An 18,325-nucleotide genomic window follows, 5' to 3' on the forward strand; every position below is an offset into this window, starting at 1 on the left:
TGCGCGTTTGGTTTAGGGGAGGAGGAAGGGTGGTGCTGTTCGTGAACACTCGTGTTCCTCCGTGACGACTCGCAACCAGCACGCAATCGTCTTTGTTGGTGTTCGTGAAGTGGCATGACAGTGACGTTTGGGCTTTTTCGTCTTGTGCAACTGTGGTTTGGTGACACTGGGGTTCGTTTATGCGATGATGACGACACAGGTCATGTGGACTTGTGGAATGACGCGACTGTGGTGAATGTGGCGCCTTGCGCAGGGCCAGCATGGTTTGGTGGGAAAGTAACACGGGCAGCTGATGCGCGAGGGAGCTAGTGAGTGGTGAAAGGTGCATCTGCGATGCTCTGCTTTGCATTGGGTTTGGGCAGCCCATATGCCTGGCGAATCAGCCCCGCAATTGCCTGATGGACGGGTGTGTGTGTGTGTGTATGGGTATTTGTTTGCGTGTGTCAGTGGTGTGTGTATTCGTACATAGTGGTGTGTGTGTGTGTGTGTGTGTGTGTGTGTACATATGCTTGTGTGTGTGAGTTAACACAGGCAGGATGGACCACTAAGTGTGCCCGGGGGCGGCCGGAGCAATAGCAGCCGTGGTCTGCAAGACACTCACCCGCACATGCTGGAAGTCGCGAATGCCAATTGTAGGCAGTACCGACGCGTCCACACTGCGAAGCTTCACGCCATCAATGAAGTTGTCTTCAAAGCACGCCTAAACGACAAAACCATCACACGCAAAAACAGAGAGAAAGAACGAGTTGAGGGTTTGCATGGTTGGTTGCGTGTGGGTGTGTGTGTGTATGTGTGAGCGTATGTGTGTGTGTGTGTGTGAGTGAGTGAGTGGTGTGTGTCTGTGTGTGTGTGTGTGTGTGTGAGTGAGTGATTGGTGTGTGTGTGTGTGTGTGTGTGTCTGTGTGTGTCTGTGTGTCAAGGGCTGAAGGGTCGAATTAGCTGCCCCCGCAATGCTTGGCTGGCACTGCAAAGCTCAACAGCCACAACGCACACAGTGCGGAAGCAAGCTTGTACCTTATACTGCGGGAAGCCATGGCTGGCTATCCACTCGCCAACCTGGAACAGGGCAGTGCAGGCATGTGGGAGGGGTGTTGTGAGGAAATGTACATGGCATGTGACAATGACAGACAATGAGAGAGGCAGAAACACAAGAGGCCTCGAATCCACCTAAGATTCGTTCACACACATCTGCACACACACACACACACACAGCACACACAGACATGCACAGGCACACATGCACAACACACACACACATCTGCACACACACACACACATCTGCACACACACACACACACAAACACACACACACACACACACACACACACACACACAAACACACACACACACACACACACACAAACACACACACACACACACACACACACACAAACAAACCTCTCGCGGTGTGTATCCATCCATGACAACGGCGATTATGGAAGATTTTCACCAACAATCAGCAATCACATCATCTGAGTTGTTTGCTTCTTGCTTGTTGTCCTCCCTCCTTCTCTCTGCGCTTCTTGCATACTCGCCAGCCGCCGCTTCGCCTCATCAGACATCATTCAGACACACACCAGCCGTCAGACAGGTAGGAAGTCACCAAGCAAGCAAGCAAGCAGCCCCACGTTCGTCACATCTCACAGACACGCCGCATTTCCTTGCCAGCTGCGAAATACAAACACAAGGTAAGGGAGACTGCGGGCAGTGTGCAGCTCACACATCAACCCACGTGGTTTGGATGCGCTGTGTGGCTGCGAGTATTGCCATGTCTCCCAGCACATCACATCGTGCGTGTCAAGGCACAATTCAAAATCACACCTTTGCGGCAAGGAGGAAGACTAGACAGCCGCTCGCACACAAACACACCCATAGCAAACACACTGCTCGCGGTTGCCAATCCCGAACGCATCCCTAAACTCCCCCAGCCTTGCTCCTTCCTGTCACCATTGCACCACACTGGACAGAACTGAACCACTCTTTCGACCATACTCGCTCCAAGTACCGCACACTACTCTCTGCTAAGCACCACCAGAACCAGAACCACCACCACCACCACCACCACCACCACCACCAAGAAGAGCGGACACCCTTCAATCAGGCCAGGAAGCCATGCTTGCGGGACTGCTGCAACGCCGCACAGGACTGAGCGTGGCGCGGTCATTTCGATCCGTGTTCGCACATGAGCACCACCAGCAACGCCGACACAAGCACCATCGCAAAGGGCAGCCGCATCAACAACAGCCGCCGCAGCCGTCACAGCAGCGCCGTGGCCTTGAAGCCGGTTCCGCGTCCCCAGCTGCCCACCCATTCTTCTCAGAGGCATCACAATGGAAGAACCCAGAGGGCGAGGTCACTTGCGTTCAGTACCCCGCCAACCACTACACATACTACGTTGAGCCGAGCGAATACGCCCCATCATTGCAGGAAGAGTCGTCCACAAACTCGGCCATGTAGGTCAAGGCGCACATGTGTGTATGTGCGTGCCTGTGTCTGTGTGCGTGCCTGTGTCTGTGCGTGTGCGTGTGTCTGTGTGTCTGTGTGTGTCTGTGTGTGTGTGTGTGTGTGTGTGTGTGTGTGTGTGTGTGCTCGTCCCGTGTACTTGCCTCGTGCACGCGGTGATGCAGTGTAAGCAAGTGGCGGAACCGACGTTGAGCAGCGAAAATGTAGCCGTGTTGTGCAATCTCTGTTGTGGTCAACCCTCATGAACGCCCCCATGTGCGTGTTTCTGTGTCGCGCTCTGGCAACTCTCATTGTTGTCGTTGTTGCTGGCAGCCTTTCTGACGTCCACATCCCAGAGCCGTCATATGTCACCATCAACTACGGCTACAACGTGTTCCACAGCCGAGAGCCCTTCCAGTGTGAAATCAAGGACAACCCAAATGGAGGTGTGTGTGTCTGTGTTTGGTGTTTGGTGTGTGTGTGTGTGTGTCTGTGTGTGTGTGTGTGTGTGTGTGTGTGTGTGTGTGTGTGTGTGTGTGTGTCGTGTGTGTGTGTCTGTGTGTGTGTCTGTGTCTGTGTGTGTCTGTGTGTCTGTGTGTTTCACTGCGGGGGTATCATCTGAGGCAATGAGGCGTCAATGGCACCTGGTTCCTTTATTTCTCTATGCTGAGCCGGTGCCCAGGACCAAAACTCCTCTCAGCGTTCCGTGTATCGTGTTGTTTGCACGAGGGACCTGGCCCACACTTTGGCCGATTCACCTTTTAAGGGTTTTATATGTCCAGTACGCGTGCGCATCGCACCTACTACCTGGTCCTGTCAGTCCCCAGTCGAGGAACACGTTCGAGGTGTTAGCCTGCGGTAGCGTCTTGGTGTCGCTCTGCACGGTGTTGTGTGTGTGTGTGTGTGTCGTGTGTGTGTGTGTGTGTGTGTGTGTGTGTGTGTGTGTGTCTGTGTCTGTGTCTGTGTGTGTGTCTGTGTGTGTGTCTGTGTCTGTGTGTGTCTGTGTGTCTGTGTGTTTGGTGTGCTTCACCATGTGTAAGCTCACGCGAACGTTTCGTGCTGGCAGGCGGTACCCTTGCTGCTTGCATGACAAACACGCATTTTCCTTGCTGACACCTCACCCTGCGCAATGCAATGCTCGCACCGGTCATCTTTGCGTGCACGTAGGAGTGCTTCCCGAGCTTCATCTTGCGTATGAAACATGGGGCACACTCTCTCCTGAAAAGGACAATGTTGTCTTTCTGCACACGGGTCTCTCCGCCAGCAGTCACGCGCACTCGCACGAGGTGTGTCTGTCTGTGTCTGTCTGTGTTTGTGTGTGTGTGTGTGTGTGTGTGTTGATGCAGTTGTCTCTGTGTGGTTCACTCTGTTGTAGAGCTGTCGTAGTGAACTTTGTTCATCACACACATTCACACACGCACACACGCACATTCACACACGCGCGCACACACGTGTGCCAATTGCCGTGTTTGCGTATGCAGAGGAACAAGACACCTGGGTGGTGGGAGAAGTTTATTGGGCCGGGGAAGGCCATTGACACAAACAAGTACTTTGTCATCTGCTCAAACAACCTTGGCGGCTGCTACGGCACATCGTAAGCGCTGCTGCTGCTGCACTGCGAGGGTGTGTGTGTGTGTGTGTGTGTGTGTGTGTGTCTGTGTCTGTGTCTGTGTCTGTGTCTGTGTCTATGTGTGTGTGTGTCTATGTGTCTGTGTCTGTGTCTGTTTGTGTCTGTGTCTGTATCTGTGATCCAAGGTGACTTTCTCCCTGCTTATGCTTCCTCCAATCTTACTCTCCAAAATCAAACAAACAAACAACCACACGTTCACGCGTGCGCGCATGTGCACACTCCTCCAGTGGTCCCTCGTCTATCAATCCGTCAACCAACAAGGTGAGAACGCTGCGCTGTTACCCTTTGAACACACACATACACACACATTTGAGTGTGCTCTCCTTGTTGGCTTCGATCTCAGTACTGTCATTGTGACCATCTTACTCTGACACGACCCTCTTCTCTCCCTTGTGCGTGCGTATGTGTGTGTGTGTGTGTGTGTTCACAGGAATATGCAACGTCGTTTCCCTTGATTACGGTTCAAGACATGATCCGTGCCCAGGTACGTGCAGCGTGAAACAGACATGGAGCTGTTCACGTCCACGTCTGCGCTCACACATGCACATGCAAACTCACACGTACACAGACGCGCTCTGCCCCCCCCCCACATCACAAGCCCTCACCTCAGCCCACCATCACCACCACCACCATCATCTCCACCATCACCCGTCAATCAGTTCCTGCTGCTGGACCATCTTGGCATTGACAAACTCCACGCGTCTGTCGGATCGTCGCTCGGCGGCATGCAGGTGCGTGTTGTGTACGAGAGAGAGAGTGTGTGTGTGTGTGTGTGTGTCTGTGTGTGTCTGTGTGTGTCTGTGTGTGTCTGTGTCTGTGTGCCTGTGCGTGTCTGTGTTTGTGTCTGTCGCTTTCATGCTGCATTGACTCTCCATGTCTCATCTCCCTCAACATACTACTTGCACACATGTTTTGTGCTGCGCAGTCGCTGGCTGCCGCGGCCATGTATCCTGAGCGCGTTGGGCTGTGCGTCAGCATCAGCGCCGCCCATCGCGCCCATCCAACAGCAATCGCCCTCAGGTATCGCGCCCGCCCACCTTGGAACTCGCCATCCACACAACAGCGCGGCAACGTTGCTTCCAAATCCGTCACACCCATTGAACCCCATTGCTTTCATCTCCAGCACATCTCATCCAACTCATCCAACCATCCACCCAACCCGTGCGCACCTCCACCCAACCATTCAACCGACTCGCCCAACCATTCCACCGACTCGCCCAACCATTCCACCGACTCACCCAACCCCCTTTCCCCCCGCGTTGTGCGTTGTGATTACAGGTACATGCAACGGCGCATCATCATGGCAGACCCCCACTGGGCCGGCGGCAACTACTACGGCAAGAAATTTCCCGTCCTCGGCATGAAGCACGCAAGGTCTTTGTTTGTTTGTTTGTTTGTTGGTTTGGTTGTTTGTTTGTTTGGTTTGTTTGTTTGTTTGGTTTGTTTGTTTGGTTTGGTTTGGTTTGTGTGTGTGCACATACCCACAGGTGGTGTGCAAATGTTTTACGGCCCACCATCTCACCCTTCGCACTTGCGAATTACACTACATACGGCCAACCCACCGCCAACAGAGAGATTGCAACCATCAGCTACCGCAGCGGGCCCGAGTGGGAGAAACGCTTCAGCAGGTGTGTGCCCATGGACCTGCTTGTGCGTGGGTGTGGGTATATTGCGATGCTTTTGCACACCCTGTAGTAGCACCCACTTTGTTCTCACAAGTTGCCCATTTTGACCCCTACGCACCCGTCTTATTTATCTACTTTGATGCACCACGCTAACTCACCACACACCACACCACCTCACTACACCACAACACACCGCAAATCATCGCCACCACAAGACAACGCATCGACGGAGCACGGCACTCGTTCATGCCAGAGTATCTAATTGAGACATATCTTGATCACCAGGGTACAACTGCTTGCCTCCGCTACGATCCAAACTCTCTCATCTACATCTCAAAGGTGCAATCTGTGTGTGTGTGCAATCTGTGTGTGTGTGTGTGTGCGTGTGTGCGTGTGTGTGTGTGTGTGTGTGCGTGTGTGTGTGTGTGCGTGTGTGTGTGTGGTTGGTTTTTTTTTTTCATTGCGTTTGTTCGAACATACCTTTTCTCAACAGTCACATCTTCGTCTTCCCAACCCTGGCTCTTGTGTCCGCACACACCTTACCCACGCTCTCACACTCCTGCTCCTCGTGCACACACACACATTACAACAACAACAACAACAACAACAACAACAACAACAACAACAACAACAACAACAACAACAACAACAACAACAACAACAACAACAACAACAACAACAACAAAGGCAATGGACATGTTTGACATGACGGATGGCTTTGAGGACCCAACGTCTGCCATTGCCCGCATCACGTGCCCGACGCTGGTCAGTGCCTTATACACACACACACACGCACACACACACACACACGCACGCACACACACGCAACGCGACCCATGCTGCGGCCGTTTCTCCCTCCTCTGCCACTTCTCGCCTACGCTAGCTAGCACACAACGCAGTGCAAGCGTTGCGTCATCCACACCTCGCACTCACATTGGACAATACGTTCCGCTGGCATGGCGATGACTTTGTTGGATGGATGGGTGTTTAGGTGATTGGCGTGCAGTCTGATTTGCTCTTCCCCGTCATGCAACAGCGAGAAGTCGTGCAGCTGCTCAGGTGTGCGTGCGTGCGTGTGTGTGTGTGTGTGTGTGTGTGTGTGGCTTTGCGTGCGTATGTTTGTCTGATTTTGTGGTGATGCTGTGATGTGCCATCAGCTCACGACAATGGTTGCTGGCTCCATGACTGTGCCTTGTTCACAGAGAGGGAGGCAACGAGAATGTTACGTACTATGAGCTGGATGCCTTGTATGGCCATGACACATTCCTGATTGATGTGAACACCGTTGGCGCCGCTGTAAAGGGTCACCTGGAGCACTGCTGCTTGTGATGATCACCACGATCGTGTCATGATGTCACAACAGCGGCTGCTCACTTGTGTGTGTGTGTGTGTGTGTGTGTGTGTGTGTGTGTGTGTGTGTGTGTGCGTGCCGAGCATGTGCTCCACAGGTCAGCTATGTCTCATTCCGCCTCTGCTGTTCGTTCCTTCTCGATGTGCGTTGTCCTTGCTTGTCTTCATGTCACACATGTCACATCACCACCAAGCGTTAACCAACCCCCAGCCAGCCAGCCAGCTTTCCCCCCCTTTTGTTTGCTTGCCACTTCTCGTTTCTTTTTTGGTGTCGTTCGGAGTTACATAGACTATTATGTAAATCTTCCAAAAACAATCAGCACCCAAATTTCAACGCCTGCTATTTTGGTGACCGGGAATTTCAAATCGCACGTCCAACGACAACCACAACGCACCAGCACCAGCCAATACAGGCAACCAACAAGCGAGAAGGAAACGCGTACGTTGTTGCTGTGCGCGCGCGTGTGTGTGACAGACAGGGAGAGTGTGAGAGAACACAAGGCGGGTAGAGCACACGACCAAGCAAAGACCCTGGTTAGCCGCTCAACACCGAGTGCAGACAAACTGTTGGTAGTGGTGTTTGTGGAATCCAAGCTCGCCACGAACCACACAACATAGCCCGAAACCTTACTGAAACGTGGCAACCATCAACATGCACGGTGAGGGCCAACGCAGGCACGACAATGGTACTTGTGTGTGCGTGTGTGCGTGTGTGCGTGTGTGCGTGTGTGCGTGTGTGCGTGTGTGCGTGTGTATGTGTGCATGTGTGTGTGTGCGTGTGTGATCTGCAACAATGAACTGAGGCTGGTTGGTGCGACCTGCATTGGCGCCATTCTTTGCAGCCTGCTCACTCACAAACCATCGTTGGTGCGCCACATCACAGTCTTCATCGTGTGTGACGGCAACCTGTCCCAAGAGACTGCACAAGACATCTTCGAGGTGTGACCCCAGTGTTTTGGGCTGATGGGCTGACCTGCTCTGCCGCGGGTGCTCTTGTTGCAGACGAACATCGATTCCAGTCACGGCAAATGCACATGACACAATCCAACCCAATGAACACTGCACTCTACTACACTGCTAGCAATCCCTCCTCACGCACACACATGCACACCGACACACACACACACGCACACACTCTTTCTCCTTGTCTCTCTTACAATCACGCTCACACGCCGTCACTCGCACTCACTCACACACTCCCTAACACACAATCACTCTAACAAACCTTCACATACACCGACACACACGTACACATACTCCGTTTCTTCGACTTGGTTGTACGACAGTCACTTGACTCCACAGTTGCACGGTTCCTGGTGACACCAAGCACACTCAAGACCAAAGGGCTTGAAGCTGGTGATGTTGTCGTGTGCAGCCCTTTCGAAGGCCCGTTCTTCAACGAGATTACATCCTCGCACCCTGAAATTCGGTGCGTTTAGTGAACTACGCACTCACATCCACCACACACTGCTGCAGCCACCGAGCAGATGTTTTTCACGTCAACACCATTTGCTGCTTGTGCGCTCAAACCTACGATCACTCCGCTTTTCACGCTTCATCTCATAGGGTGGTTGGACCACGCGTTGCAGCCCTGGATACACAGGTATGTAAGTGTGTGTGTGCGTGTGTGTGTGTGTAGGTGGGGGGGGGGGGTGCGAGCGCGTGAGTGAGTGTGTGTGTGTGTGTGGTGTGTGTGTGTGTGTGTGTGGTGTGTGTGTGTGTGTGTGTGTGTGTGTGTGTGTGTGTGTGTGTGTGTGTGTGTGTGTGTGTGTGTGTGTGTGTGTGCGCGCGCACCTCTGCATGTGCTTGTTTTCGTATTGGCGTATGCAAGCCCATGAGAATAGCACAGAGTGGGCGCGAGCTGAGTCATGCATCTCATTGTCGTGCATCCCGCCTTGTCATGTATTAGGAGTGGGAGTCTCTACCACGCGTCGTGTACGGTGTGGCGCCTCTGTTTACAGATGGCATTGCACGCTTCACAGTGTACCTGGAACCCATGGAAGACGAAGCAGCCATGGTACGATGTGGCCCGCAATGTGTTGCTTCACGTGTCAGTACACGCACATGCACATGGCCCAACATGTGTCTACATTACCATGAATGAGCGCCCACCAGAACTGACAGGACACACTCACACACACACACACACACACACACACACACACACACACACACACACACACACACACACACACACACACACACACACGACATTCACACGCATACGACACGCCATACGCATGTACCAACGCACGTACCCCTGTGCAGCACACCGCCCTGCAGCGACTGGAGTGGATGGGCGCTGACATTGTTGCAGAAGCAAAGCAAGCAAGCGTCATCTTTGCGCCACCAACATCCGAGGCATCGCAGACAGCAAGGCGGTCACACGTTGGCCGCGTGTTTGAGCCAGAGTTTATTCACACTTGCTGGCATGCGTACACAGACTCCCTCGGCTACACCTTCCCGGTTCGTGATCATTCATCATTCGTGCTGCTGGCAAAGAGCGTTGATCTGCCCCGGCTTGCGTGTTTGTGCTCGTATCTGCGACGGCGGCTGTTGTGTTTGTGACAGCGAGTTGGTCGACAGCGCTGTTCAGCTCTGCGTTTCGCTCCTGTTTGCACCACGCTTGTTTCCTTTCCTTTCAGCTGTTTCGCTCACTTTGGCCGTTTGTTGTGGTGTCATCCGTTTCAGAATGCGCGGGAGCACCAGACAGCGCCACTCGCGGGCTGTCGCGTGTATCTTTCTATGACAGGCGTGTCTGAGACGCTCAAGCAGAAGCTTGTAACCTGGGTGTCGGAGCTTGGAGCAGACGTTGCACCGTCCCTTGACCATGGGTACGTGTCCTCGCGCAATCGAAAAATTTGTGTGTGTGTGTGTGTGTGTGTGTGTGTGTGTGTGTGTGTGTGTGTGTGTGTGTGTGTGTGTGTGTGTGTGTGTGTGGGTGGGTGTGTGTGTGTGTGTGTGTGTGTGTGTGTGTGTGTGTGTGTGTGTGTGGGTGGGTGTGTGTGGGTGGGTGTGCATGTGCGTGTGTGTGTGGGTGGGTGTGCATGTGCGTGTGTGTGGGTGGGTGTGGGTGTGTGGGTGGGTGTGCATGTGCGTGTGTGTGGGTGGGTGTGGGTGGGTAGGGCATTGATTGAGCTCTGCCTGATGACAAATAAGCACACACGCACACAAATACGTACGTCTTCAAGCTGTACGTACGATTCCGTCCTCCTCACTCGGGATCCCGTAATGCCTTGCTTACCACCATCACTGTTATTGCTTGAATTTCTCCCCTCCCCCAACCTTTTACAAAACACCATCACCGACAGGGTTACACACTTCATCTGCAACACGCTGGACGGATCTGGTGAGAGTGCTCAAGCAAGGAAACTCGGTGCCATTCCCGTCAAACACACGGTATGCGTGCGTGCGTGCGTGCGTACGTGCGTGCGTGCGTGCGTGTATATGTGTCTGTGTGTGTTTGTGTGTGTCTGTGTGTGTTTGTGTGTGTCTGTGTGTGTTTGTGTGTGTCTGTGGAGCTGCAGAGAGAACACCACCTGTGCCTGATTTGTCTTTGCCCAATAACAACAATGTCAAGCTTACTCTTCAAGAAACGTGCTTGCACATGACTCACTAATACACGCGTGCACACGCACCTTCTCTCTCCCATGCGGCCTCGCAGTGGCTCGTGGAGTGCTGGCGCACACGCAACTGGCAGGATGAGGGCACACATCGTCCGGCTCAAGCACAGCGGTGAGCACGTTGAAAGAAAGCTTTGCTCTGCATGACTTGCTTGAGCGTTGCGCTTGTGCTCGAAAATGTCGATGCCGCAAGCGACGCAGTATCGCGTCATGTCACCTTCACATCATATTGAGTTGTGTTATCACTTCCACTCAAACGCGTCATGTTTATGTTTGCGCGTGAATGCTCACACAAAGGTACACACGCACACACGCACTTCGCACATATATGCACACACGCATGCACTCACGTACACATCCACCACACACATGCACATGTCCACAACCAGGCCTGCCCCTGCTTCGCCATACTCCAACAAGGTACGAACTGCGGCTGTAAACGCTTCCTTCCACCACAATCACTCACCTCGGGTACTGCTCTTCCCTTGAATTCGCATGTACATTGCACCTCGCAGCTGATACATTATTCCGCCTTGTCCCACATTGCATGCAAAACCTTTACACGTCACCGTGTGGCTCTTGCCAGGTCATTATGTTCCTGAACAACAGCAACGCAACACCTACGAGCCCGCGTGATCGTGCAAGCACCATCGCTACCGATTCGCCAGCCTCGGAGTCTCGCAAACGCAAGCACGTCAACACCTCCGTTGTCACCACCCGCGGCCAAGACTTTGGTGTGTGTGTGTGTGTGTGTGTGTGTGTGTGCTTGGTGGTTGTTCTTTTTATCGTGTGTGTTTGTTATCCCACGTACCTGCTCGTGTATGCTGATGTCTTTCTGCGTCTGTGTCACTGTGTACATTGTTGCCTGCTGCTCTGGACCCATGTTCCTCCGTGAAAGCTTGATATTCAGTGCGCACTCTGTCCTCACACGCACAACGCCATCTTCTTCCGACCGTGTGATTTGTGTCTCCAGATGACGATGTAGACATGGAGGCGGAGGACGGTACGCCGCGTCGCAAGACGCCAAAGAAGGGCTCCCACATGACACCAACCTCTCCAGCAAAGTACGGTTGGCGGCCCACTCGCAAGCCCCCCCCCCCAACCACCACCACCACTTTGCAGGACATCTGCGGCTGCGTACATGTCCTCTATCAACAACATGACAAAGTCACACGGTTGTGTTTGCATATATGCACATACATGCACATACACACACGCTTTCATGTACACATACATTCACACATGCATACACTTGCTCACACGCGCTCACGCGTACACCTGCCCACGCGTACACATGACACTCGCGCGTGTAGGATGAGCAAGGACATGCGGGGCATGTCGGCGCCAATGCTTTCGCTCAAAGCCAAGGCAGTCGCTTCCCGTGCCAGTAGAAGCAAAGCCAAGGCCAAGTCCGCACCAGACCTCGGTCAGTCCCGCAAGCGGTTACAGCAATGCATGTGCGCACGTGGAACCAGCTGTTCCATGTGCACAAGGGGTCCTGCAATGAAACATTAGCTGCTCAGCGTTGTGGAGATGCTTGTTGAATCGTCTCGCTCGGGTTTCTCGCACGCTGTCGCTCCCACTCACCACATGCCATTTGCTTGCTCGTGTGCAGACGTTGCGCGCAAAAACAACGTGATGGAGCTGTACAAGTGCGAGGCAAACGTCAGCCGGATCATGGGCGTCGTTGAAGAGGTGAGTCGGCCTTCCTTCAGTTTAGAACGACGCTGCATGCAGAGCGGGTGTGCCCTGTCATTGTACCGCCAGCCAATCGAGCTTGTGAAGCGTACACGTGGTAGCGAGCCAGAAGTGGTGTCATTGACAGTGCGCACACCCCATTATTCCCACTCACCCTCTGCCCCTTGCATGCATTGTTGGTGCGCTGTCGATTGATGTCGACACTGCCAGCTCTTCCACAAGCCGCTCAAGCTGGACCCAGCGGATGCAGGCTTCATCAACCGCATCTTCCGCTCAACCGCCAAGATCCGCGACTTTGCAGGGTGCGTGTGTGCGTGTGTGCGTGTGTGCGTGTGTGCGTGTGTGCGTGTGTGCGTGTGTGCGTGTGTGCGTGTGTGCGTGTGTGCGTGCGTGTGTATGTCCGCCTGCGTGGCCTTGATGCATGTGCGGTGGCAGTGCAACCCAACGCGTGCACATGCTTGCGGCAGCGTAGGGTATTTTCACCTGACCTCACTTTGCTGCCATGGCCTCGCACCCTGGCTGCAGGTCTGTTGCAAAGGATCTAAAGGAGCAGCTTGACAATTGGAGCGAACACCCGGCCATCATCTCGCACGTGTTCCACAGAGAGCGCATGACGCAGTACCAGACACTTTACAAGGTTTGTCGTTGTTGTTCTTCGTTTTGTCGTTGCTTCCGGGCTTGTTGTTTATCCCGCATGCGACAGCAATATTTGCGCGAATGAGGTGGTGCGCCATTGACACGTATGAGCAGCTGCTTGGTTATTGGGCTTTCGCTCACACACAATCGTACGTACGCGGTTCTGCAGCGTGTGGTCACTCAGGCTGATGACTCGCAGGCCGCGCTCAAGGAGCTGATGAAGAACAAGACGTTTGCTCACTTCATTCGCCAACAAGAGGCAGACCCGTAAGCACAGAATGCATGGCCGTATTTGCCCATTTGTATGTGTGTGTGTGTGTGTGTATGTGTGTGTGTGTGTGTGTGTGTGTGTGTGTGTGTGTTCCGCTGATGTGACGTTTGAAGTGCTCGCGCTTGCACGCGTGTGCGAACCTGGCCCTCTCTGTGCAAATAATGTACCTGTTTGTTTCATCCACTTGTACTTATTGCGCTCACCTCCATGCACCACGTGATTCGTGGTTGTTCAAAGGCGCTGTGATCGCAAGCAGCTGCGTGACATGCTTATGGAACCCGTCCAACACATCATGCGCTACAACCTCCACCTCGAAAGTCAGTGTGTGTGTGTGCGTGTGTTTGTCTATGTCTCTGTGTCTGTGTCTCTGTGTGTCTGTCTGTGTCTCTATGTTTCTGTGTGTGTCTGTGTGTGTCTGTGTGTGTCTGTGTGTGTCTGTGTGTGTCTGTGTGTGTCCAATATACATGCACAAACAATGGCACAGCTGTGCTCACGTTGTCAGTATTGTCTCCATGCACACACGCACGCACACTGCTTCCTTAAACGCACACACAGAGATTATCAAGAACACGCCAGAGAACCACCCGGATGCATTGCCCCTGCGTGAAGTCCAAGAATGCTTCCGCACCATCGTGCAGTAAGTGCACGGATTTCTCGCACCAACACGCAATACGCAACACACACATCTCGTTGTTGTGACCGTGGTCGTTGTTGTTGTTGCTGCTGCAACCACTGTCACATATGCCTCTGTTTTTCACAAACTCGTCGTTTGGCACTTCGTATCAACGTGCAGGGACACGGATGAGACTAAGCGTGTTCACGAGGAGCTGGTTAACTTCCAGCTCACCCTTCACATGATTGAAGACTTTCCGGTGTGTGTGTGTGTGTGTGTGTGTGTGTGTGTGTGTGTGTGTGTGTGTGTGTGTGTGTGTGTGTGTGTGTGTGTGTGCTTTGCGTGCGTCGCTGTGCATGCTGAGGTTTGCGTGTGCTCACCCGCTTCACTGGTGTCTAGGCACCAGCCACTGTTGTTCTTGCTGTTTTGTTGCAATTGTTAAAGCATCATCTGCTACCCTCGTTGTCTATCATTACCAACACTTGTGCTAACGAGAACACGTGATGTTGTTCTGTGTCTCCGATGCAGCCTGAGTTGTACAGCGCGCGCCGCGCATGTGTCGCCATGGAGGAGGTTGTCTCGTGTGCGAATCGCAAGGACACAGTCATGCTCATCCTTCTCACCGACCAGTAAGTGCAGCTGTGGCAAGTGCGCATGTGCGTGTATGTGTGGAGGCGTACAATCCACGAGAAGGCAGACACAGTTGGAGATAAGAAGGCTTGATGTGCGATTGATATAAGAGAAAACCACGTGCAGCCGCTGATGTCTCACACGCAAGAAACGTTGCGGCGCCCAAACCCCACTGTTCCCTGCTCCCCCTCTGCGGTCATGTTTGACTCCACTGCCAACTGCCAGCTTGGTTGTTGTGCGCGGACAGTCGAAGAAGATTGAATGGCGCCAAACGTTTACATTTGGACGCAACCGTCGCAAGGACTTTCAATTTGTCACGGTGAGCGCACGGCACAAACTGATTTGTGGGCACGCTCGCTTCTTGCACCATGCACACGTGTGCGTACACACGCGTGCTTGATGATGAACAGTATTCCAAAACTAATTAATGTTGCTTGAGCTGACTACAGGTGTTGCATGCACACACACACTCACTCACACTCACATACTCACATACTCACACACGCACACATGCATACCCTCACTCACACACTCACACTCACACACTCACACTCACACACTCACACACTCACACTCACACTCACACTCACACTCACGCACTCACACTCACACACTCACACTCACGCACACACACACTCACACTCACACTCACGCACTGACACAACACACACTCACACACATATACGCGCACACGCATGCGCTTGCACAGGCTCATCACCTCAAATCGACATCCATCCACGACGTGATGGAAGCACGAACCGTCGACGGTGCAATCCTGGTCGGTGACGCTAATGCGCGCTGTGCACTTGCGAGTTTGTTGTGATGATTGTCCACATTTCACCAGCGACCACAGCTCATGCGTTGAAGTGTGCGCGCCACGTATCAACTTAACACATCTCGCCTGCCCTTGTTGGGATGCAGGATCAATCCATCTGCGTGCGCTACAACCCGCAGGACACGCTACTGCCGAACAGGACGCGCACCGCGCACACCAGCAACATTCGCCAAGAGACATCAGCCTCATCAACAACTGGCCCCTCCTCCTCCTCCTCCTCCTCCTCTTCCGCCTCCTCCTCCTCCACTTCCACTTCCGTATGCGCCACAGCTCAGCCGCCGACTTTGTTGTTGTCGTCGTCGTCGTCGTCCACGGCTTCCTCTGCCGCCTCCTCCCAGCGCAGTTCCCGAAACAAGAAGGGCTACGACAGCCACGCCTACTACCGCGTGAGTGCATCACGCTGTGTTGCGGCTGTGTGCGTGTGCTTAATGTTTGCATGTGTGCGTGTGTGCATGTGTGAGTGATTAATGTGTGCGTGTGTGCATGTGCGAGTGTTCTACGAGGGCATACCTGTTGAATGCCCACGCTCGACAAAGTTGTGCTGTTTTGCCGACCCGCTCATATTCAAACGTCGCTTGGTTGCAGTTTATGGATGAGGGCAGCAAGCGTGCATTCCTACAGGCTGCCCGCCAAGCTGTGCGCAACCTAACCGGCCGACTCACGCCTGTAAGTATGCTGTACGCGTAACTGACCTTGTGTTTTGTGTGGGTTGGCGCATACACATGTTGCCATGCATGCGTGCATGCGTACATGATGCAAACACGTGACGATGTGACAGCGTTTGCCGAATTATTCGAGCACACGTCATACTTTATCTTTTGCTCGCATTTCTCGCTCGCTCGCGATTATGCTGCCTTGTTGCAACATTCACACTGCACATGCTGACGAGTTGTCATGCCGGTACACGTGTCGTGGGTGCAATGCACTGCAGGAGATGCAAGGCGATGAGGAGCAGTGCCGCCACGCAGAGGCTGTGGAGCAGTCGTCGCGCCAGCGGTGCACGTTTGGGGAGGAGAACACGCCTGCCGCAAAGAAGCACGTGGCCAAGACACCACGGTCGGCGACCAAGGCGGCCTTTGGTGGCCTTGCGGACGCAGGCCAGGACCTCCTGTCTCGCATGCGCGCCCGCAGCAACACCATCTCGCAGTTTGACGCCCGCCACAAGACGCTTGGCGGACGCCGGTTCTCCTCCAACACGGTGCAGGCCGGTGCACGCGGGTCACGTTTCATGCAGGGCGTTTCGTTCAAGGATTGTGCTTCCACGGAGAACCTTGCGCCACACAAGCCCCACGACAGCTTCCTCCGCTCTTCTCTCGGCGGCCGTCTTCTTCGGGTACGCGTGTGCGTGCGTGTGGGTGGGTGTGTGTGTGTGGGTATGTTGTGTCTGTAACGCTTCAAGCAAAGATTTTTTTTTCCTTTCGCGCCACTGCATCACCACGGAAGCTTCTTGGCGCTGTTCTCACATCACTTCCCTTCGTTTGACATTGTACAATATGCAACCTTCACACACAGAACATTGTGAAGCGGGCGTCCAAGACGCTGCGAACATCCCAGCGTGGACACAGCAGCAAGCACCATCATTCGCAACACCAACAACATCAGCAGCAACAGTCTCATGTGAGTGGAAGGCCAATTCATGCTCCTGTTGATCGCTTGCATCGAGCATGTTCTTTCGTGTTTGCATCGGATGAATCATGCCTCGATATGCTGCCGCAATGAATGTCGCCTTTCCTCTCTGTTCGCACACACACACGCGCGCGCGTGCACTTCTCGATGTTCTCTTTTTTGCAAGCCGCACCCATCCACACACACTCTCTCTCTCACTCACTCACACACACATACTCACTCACCCACGCACACACACTAACTCACACACACTCACTCACTCACACACACACACTCTCTCACTCACTCACACACACGTACTCACTCACCCACGCACACACACTCACGCTCCTCAGGAGGCACTTGGCCCACTGCAGGAACACAACCACCAGAAGCCAGCAGAACATGTGGGACCTGCCGGCGACTTCCTCGCCACAACAAGCGGTAGCAGCAGCAGCAACAACAACGGCGTTGGTGGTGGTGCTTCCAAGCTTGGGTCCAGAAATGAGGCCTTGAGGAGCCCTAAGCGCAGCACCCAGCTCTAGGCGTGGTCCTCCAGCTGTGTACTTGCGGGAAGCGTGTGAGCAGTCTGCGTGTGCCATTGTGAGCATGCGCACTGCCGCGCTGCTTTGCTTTGTGTGCGAGTGTGCGATCGAGTGTACATATTTGTGTGATGGTGATATGCTGATTTCTGTGCGCTGTGTGGCCACCACTTGGCTGCGCACGCATCACGCTTCTTTCCGGAATGATGGTGATGATAGCGGTGGTGGCGGTCGTCGTCATGGTGGTGGTGCTCTGGTTGACCCTCCCTCCCACTTCATTGTGGCCTTGGCTTTCCTTTTGGTGTTTTTGCTGTGTTATCCGCGCCATGAATGGCGCTCTTCCTTTCTGCTTTCGGTTCTTCCTCCAATTCTCTGTATTGCCCGCACTTTACGCCTTCCTTTGTGGCCGGCTCTCTTGTTGATTTGTCAATATGCTCCCACCACCAGTCCTTGCTTGCTGTGTCTCGCTTGCTGCTTGTGTGCTTGCTTCCTTGCTTTTCTCCACCCGCACATGGTGTGCTCCGTGCACCCAGAAAGCTCCCCTTTGCCTTGTGGATGTTCGCTTGTTTGCTTGCTTGTTTGCATGTGTGGGCATGTTGTGCTCTTGTGGGGGGCAGCACAGCATCCTGTAGTATTCCGTGGGCCGTACAGTGCCATGGTGGCAGTTTGCACTGCTTTCTTTCCTCCCTTTTGTTTTGTTTGTTGAATGGTTCCATCGATTGATTGCATTGACTGCTTGGAGGTGCACGCGCCGACTGGCTGATGTGGATGAACGCAAGCGAGTGAAGGGCCAAGCACACATACACGGTGTCATTCGCGCGCGCA

At 53.6% G+C, this 18,325-nt stretch overlaps 3 protein-coding genes across 3 annotated transcripts; 2 read left to right on the forward strand and 1 right to left on the reverse strand.

Moving 5' to 3' along the window:
• Positions 1-151: 151 nt before the first annotated feature.
• On the reverse strand, positions 152-1,449 carry PTSG_01453 (uncharacterized protein). Its single transcript, XM_004997371.1, has 4 exons — positions 1,399-1,449; positions 1,015-1,056; positions 602-700; positions 152-395 (listed from the first exon to the last, which is right to left on the reverse strand). Exons 1-4 carry the CDS (start codon positions 1,420-1,422, stop codon positions 306-308), a joined length of 255 nt encoding a protein of 84 aa, XP_004997428.1. The 5' UTR covers positions 1,423-1,449; the 3' UTR covers positions 152-305.
• Positions 1,450-2,047: 598 nt separating this feature from the next.
• PTSG_11733 (homoserine O-acetyltransferase) lies at positions 2,048-7,395 on the forward strand. The gene is made up of 14 exons (XM_004997372.1): positions 2,048-2,453; positions 2,776-2,888; positions 3,610-3,728; positions 3,924-4,036; positions 4,300-4,333; positions 4,503-4,556; positions 4,732-4,803; positions 4,998-5,092; positions 5,351-5,446; positions 5,644-5,700; positions 5,913-6,036; positions 6,385-6,462; positions 6,689-6,756; positions 6,900-7,395. Exons 1-14 carry the CDS (start codon positions 2,113-2,115, stop codon positions 7,024-7,026), a joined length of 1,491 nt encoding a protein of 496 aa, XP_004997429.1. The 5' UTR covers positions 2,048-2,112; the 3' UTR covers positions 7,027-7,395.
• PTSG_11734 (uncharacterized protein) lies at positions 7,364-18,295 on the forward strand. Its single transcript, XM_004997373.1, has 28 exons — positions 7,364-7,706; positions 7,931-7,986; positions 8,334-8,476; positions 8,614-8,650; positions 8,957-9,064; positions 9,316-9,513; positions 9,739-9,881; positions 10,359-10,446; positions 10,712-10,782; positions 11,060-11,090; positions 11,257-11,404; positions 11,644-11,734; positions 11,984-12,096; positions 12,286-12,365; positions 12,579-12,670; positions 12,894-13,005; positions 13,174-13,271; positions 13,513-13,592; positions 13,831-13,912; positions 14,069-14,147; positions 14,417-14,517; positions 14,744-14,837; positions 15,228-15,296; positions 15,440-15,739; positions 15,939-16,019; positions 16,285-16,686; positions 16,866-16,970; positions 17,315-18,295. The coding sequence occupies exons 1-28, from the start codon at positions 7,700-7,702 to the stop codon at positions 17,501-17,503; spliced, it is 3,198 nt and encodes a 1,065-aa protein (XP_004997430.1). The 5' UTR covers positions 7,364-7,699; the 3' UTR covers positions 17,504-18,295.
• Positions 18,296-18,325: the final 30 nt, after the last annotated feature.

This window comes from Salpingoeca rosetta, assembly GCF_000188695.1.
Source record: "Salpingoeca rosetta unplaced genomic scaffold supercont1.4, whole genome shotgun sequence".
Classification (NCBI taxonomy): Eukaryota; class Choanoflagellata; order Craspedida; family Salpingoecidae; genus Salpingoeca; species Salpingoeca rosetta.

What these genes read in the sequence shown, in the direction of transcription:
- PTSG_01453 (XM_004997371.1), bottom strand. Translation starts at nt 1,422, where the DNA reads ATGGATGGATACACACCGCGAGAG. An exon ending in ATGGCTTCCCGCAGTATAAG is followed by an intron (nt 701 to 1,014) that starts GTACAAGCTTGC and finishes TTTGTCGTTTAG; the next exon opens with GCGTGCTTTGAAGACAACTT. An exon ending in GCGACTTCCAGCATGTGCGG is followed by an intron (nt 396 to 601) that starts GTGAGTGTCTTG and finishes CCCGTCCATCAG; the next exon opens with GCAATTGCGGGGCTGATTCG.
- PTSG_11733 (XM_004997372.1), top strand. Translation starts at nt 2,113, where the DNA reads ATGCTTGCGGGACTGCTGCAACGCCGCACAGGACTGAGCGTGGCGCGG. An exon ending in GGCGGCTGCTACGGCACATC is followed by an intron (nt 4,037 to 4,299) that starts GTAAGCGCTGCT and finishes ACACTCCTCCAG; the next exon opens with TGGTCCCTCGTCTATCAATC. An exon ending in GAAGTCGTGCAGCTGCTCAG is followed by an intron (nt 6,757 to 6,899) that starts GTGTGCGTGCGT and finishes CCTTGTTCACAG; the next exon opens with AGAGGGAGGCAACGAGAATG.
- PTSG_11734 (XM_004997373.1), top strand. An exon ending in CAAGTCCGCACCAGACCTCG is followed by an intron (nt 12,097 to 12,285) that starts GTCAGTCCCGCA and finishes GCTCGTGTGCAG; the next exon opens with ACGTTGCGCGCAAAAACAAC. An exon ending in TAACCGGCCGACTCACGCCT is followed by an intron (nt 16,020 to 16,284) that starts GTAAGTATGCTG and finishes AATGCACTGCAG; the next exon opens with GAGATGCAAGGCGATGAGGA.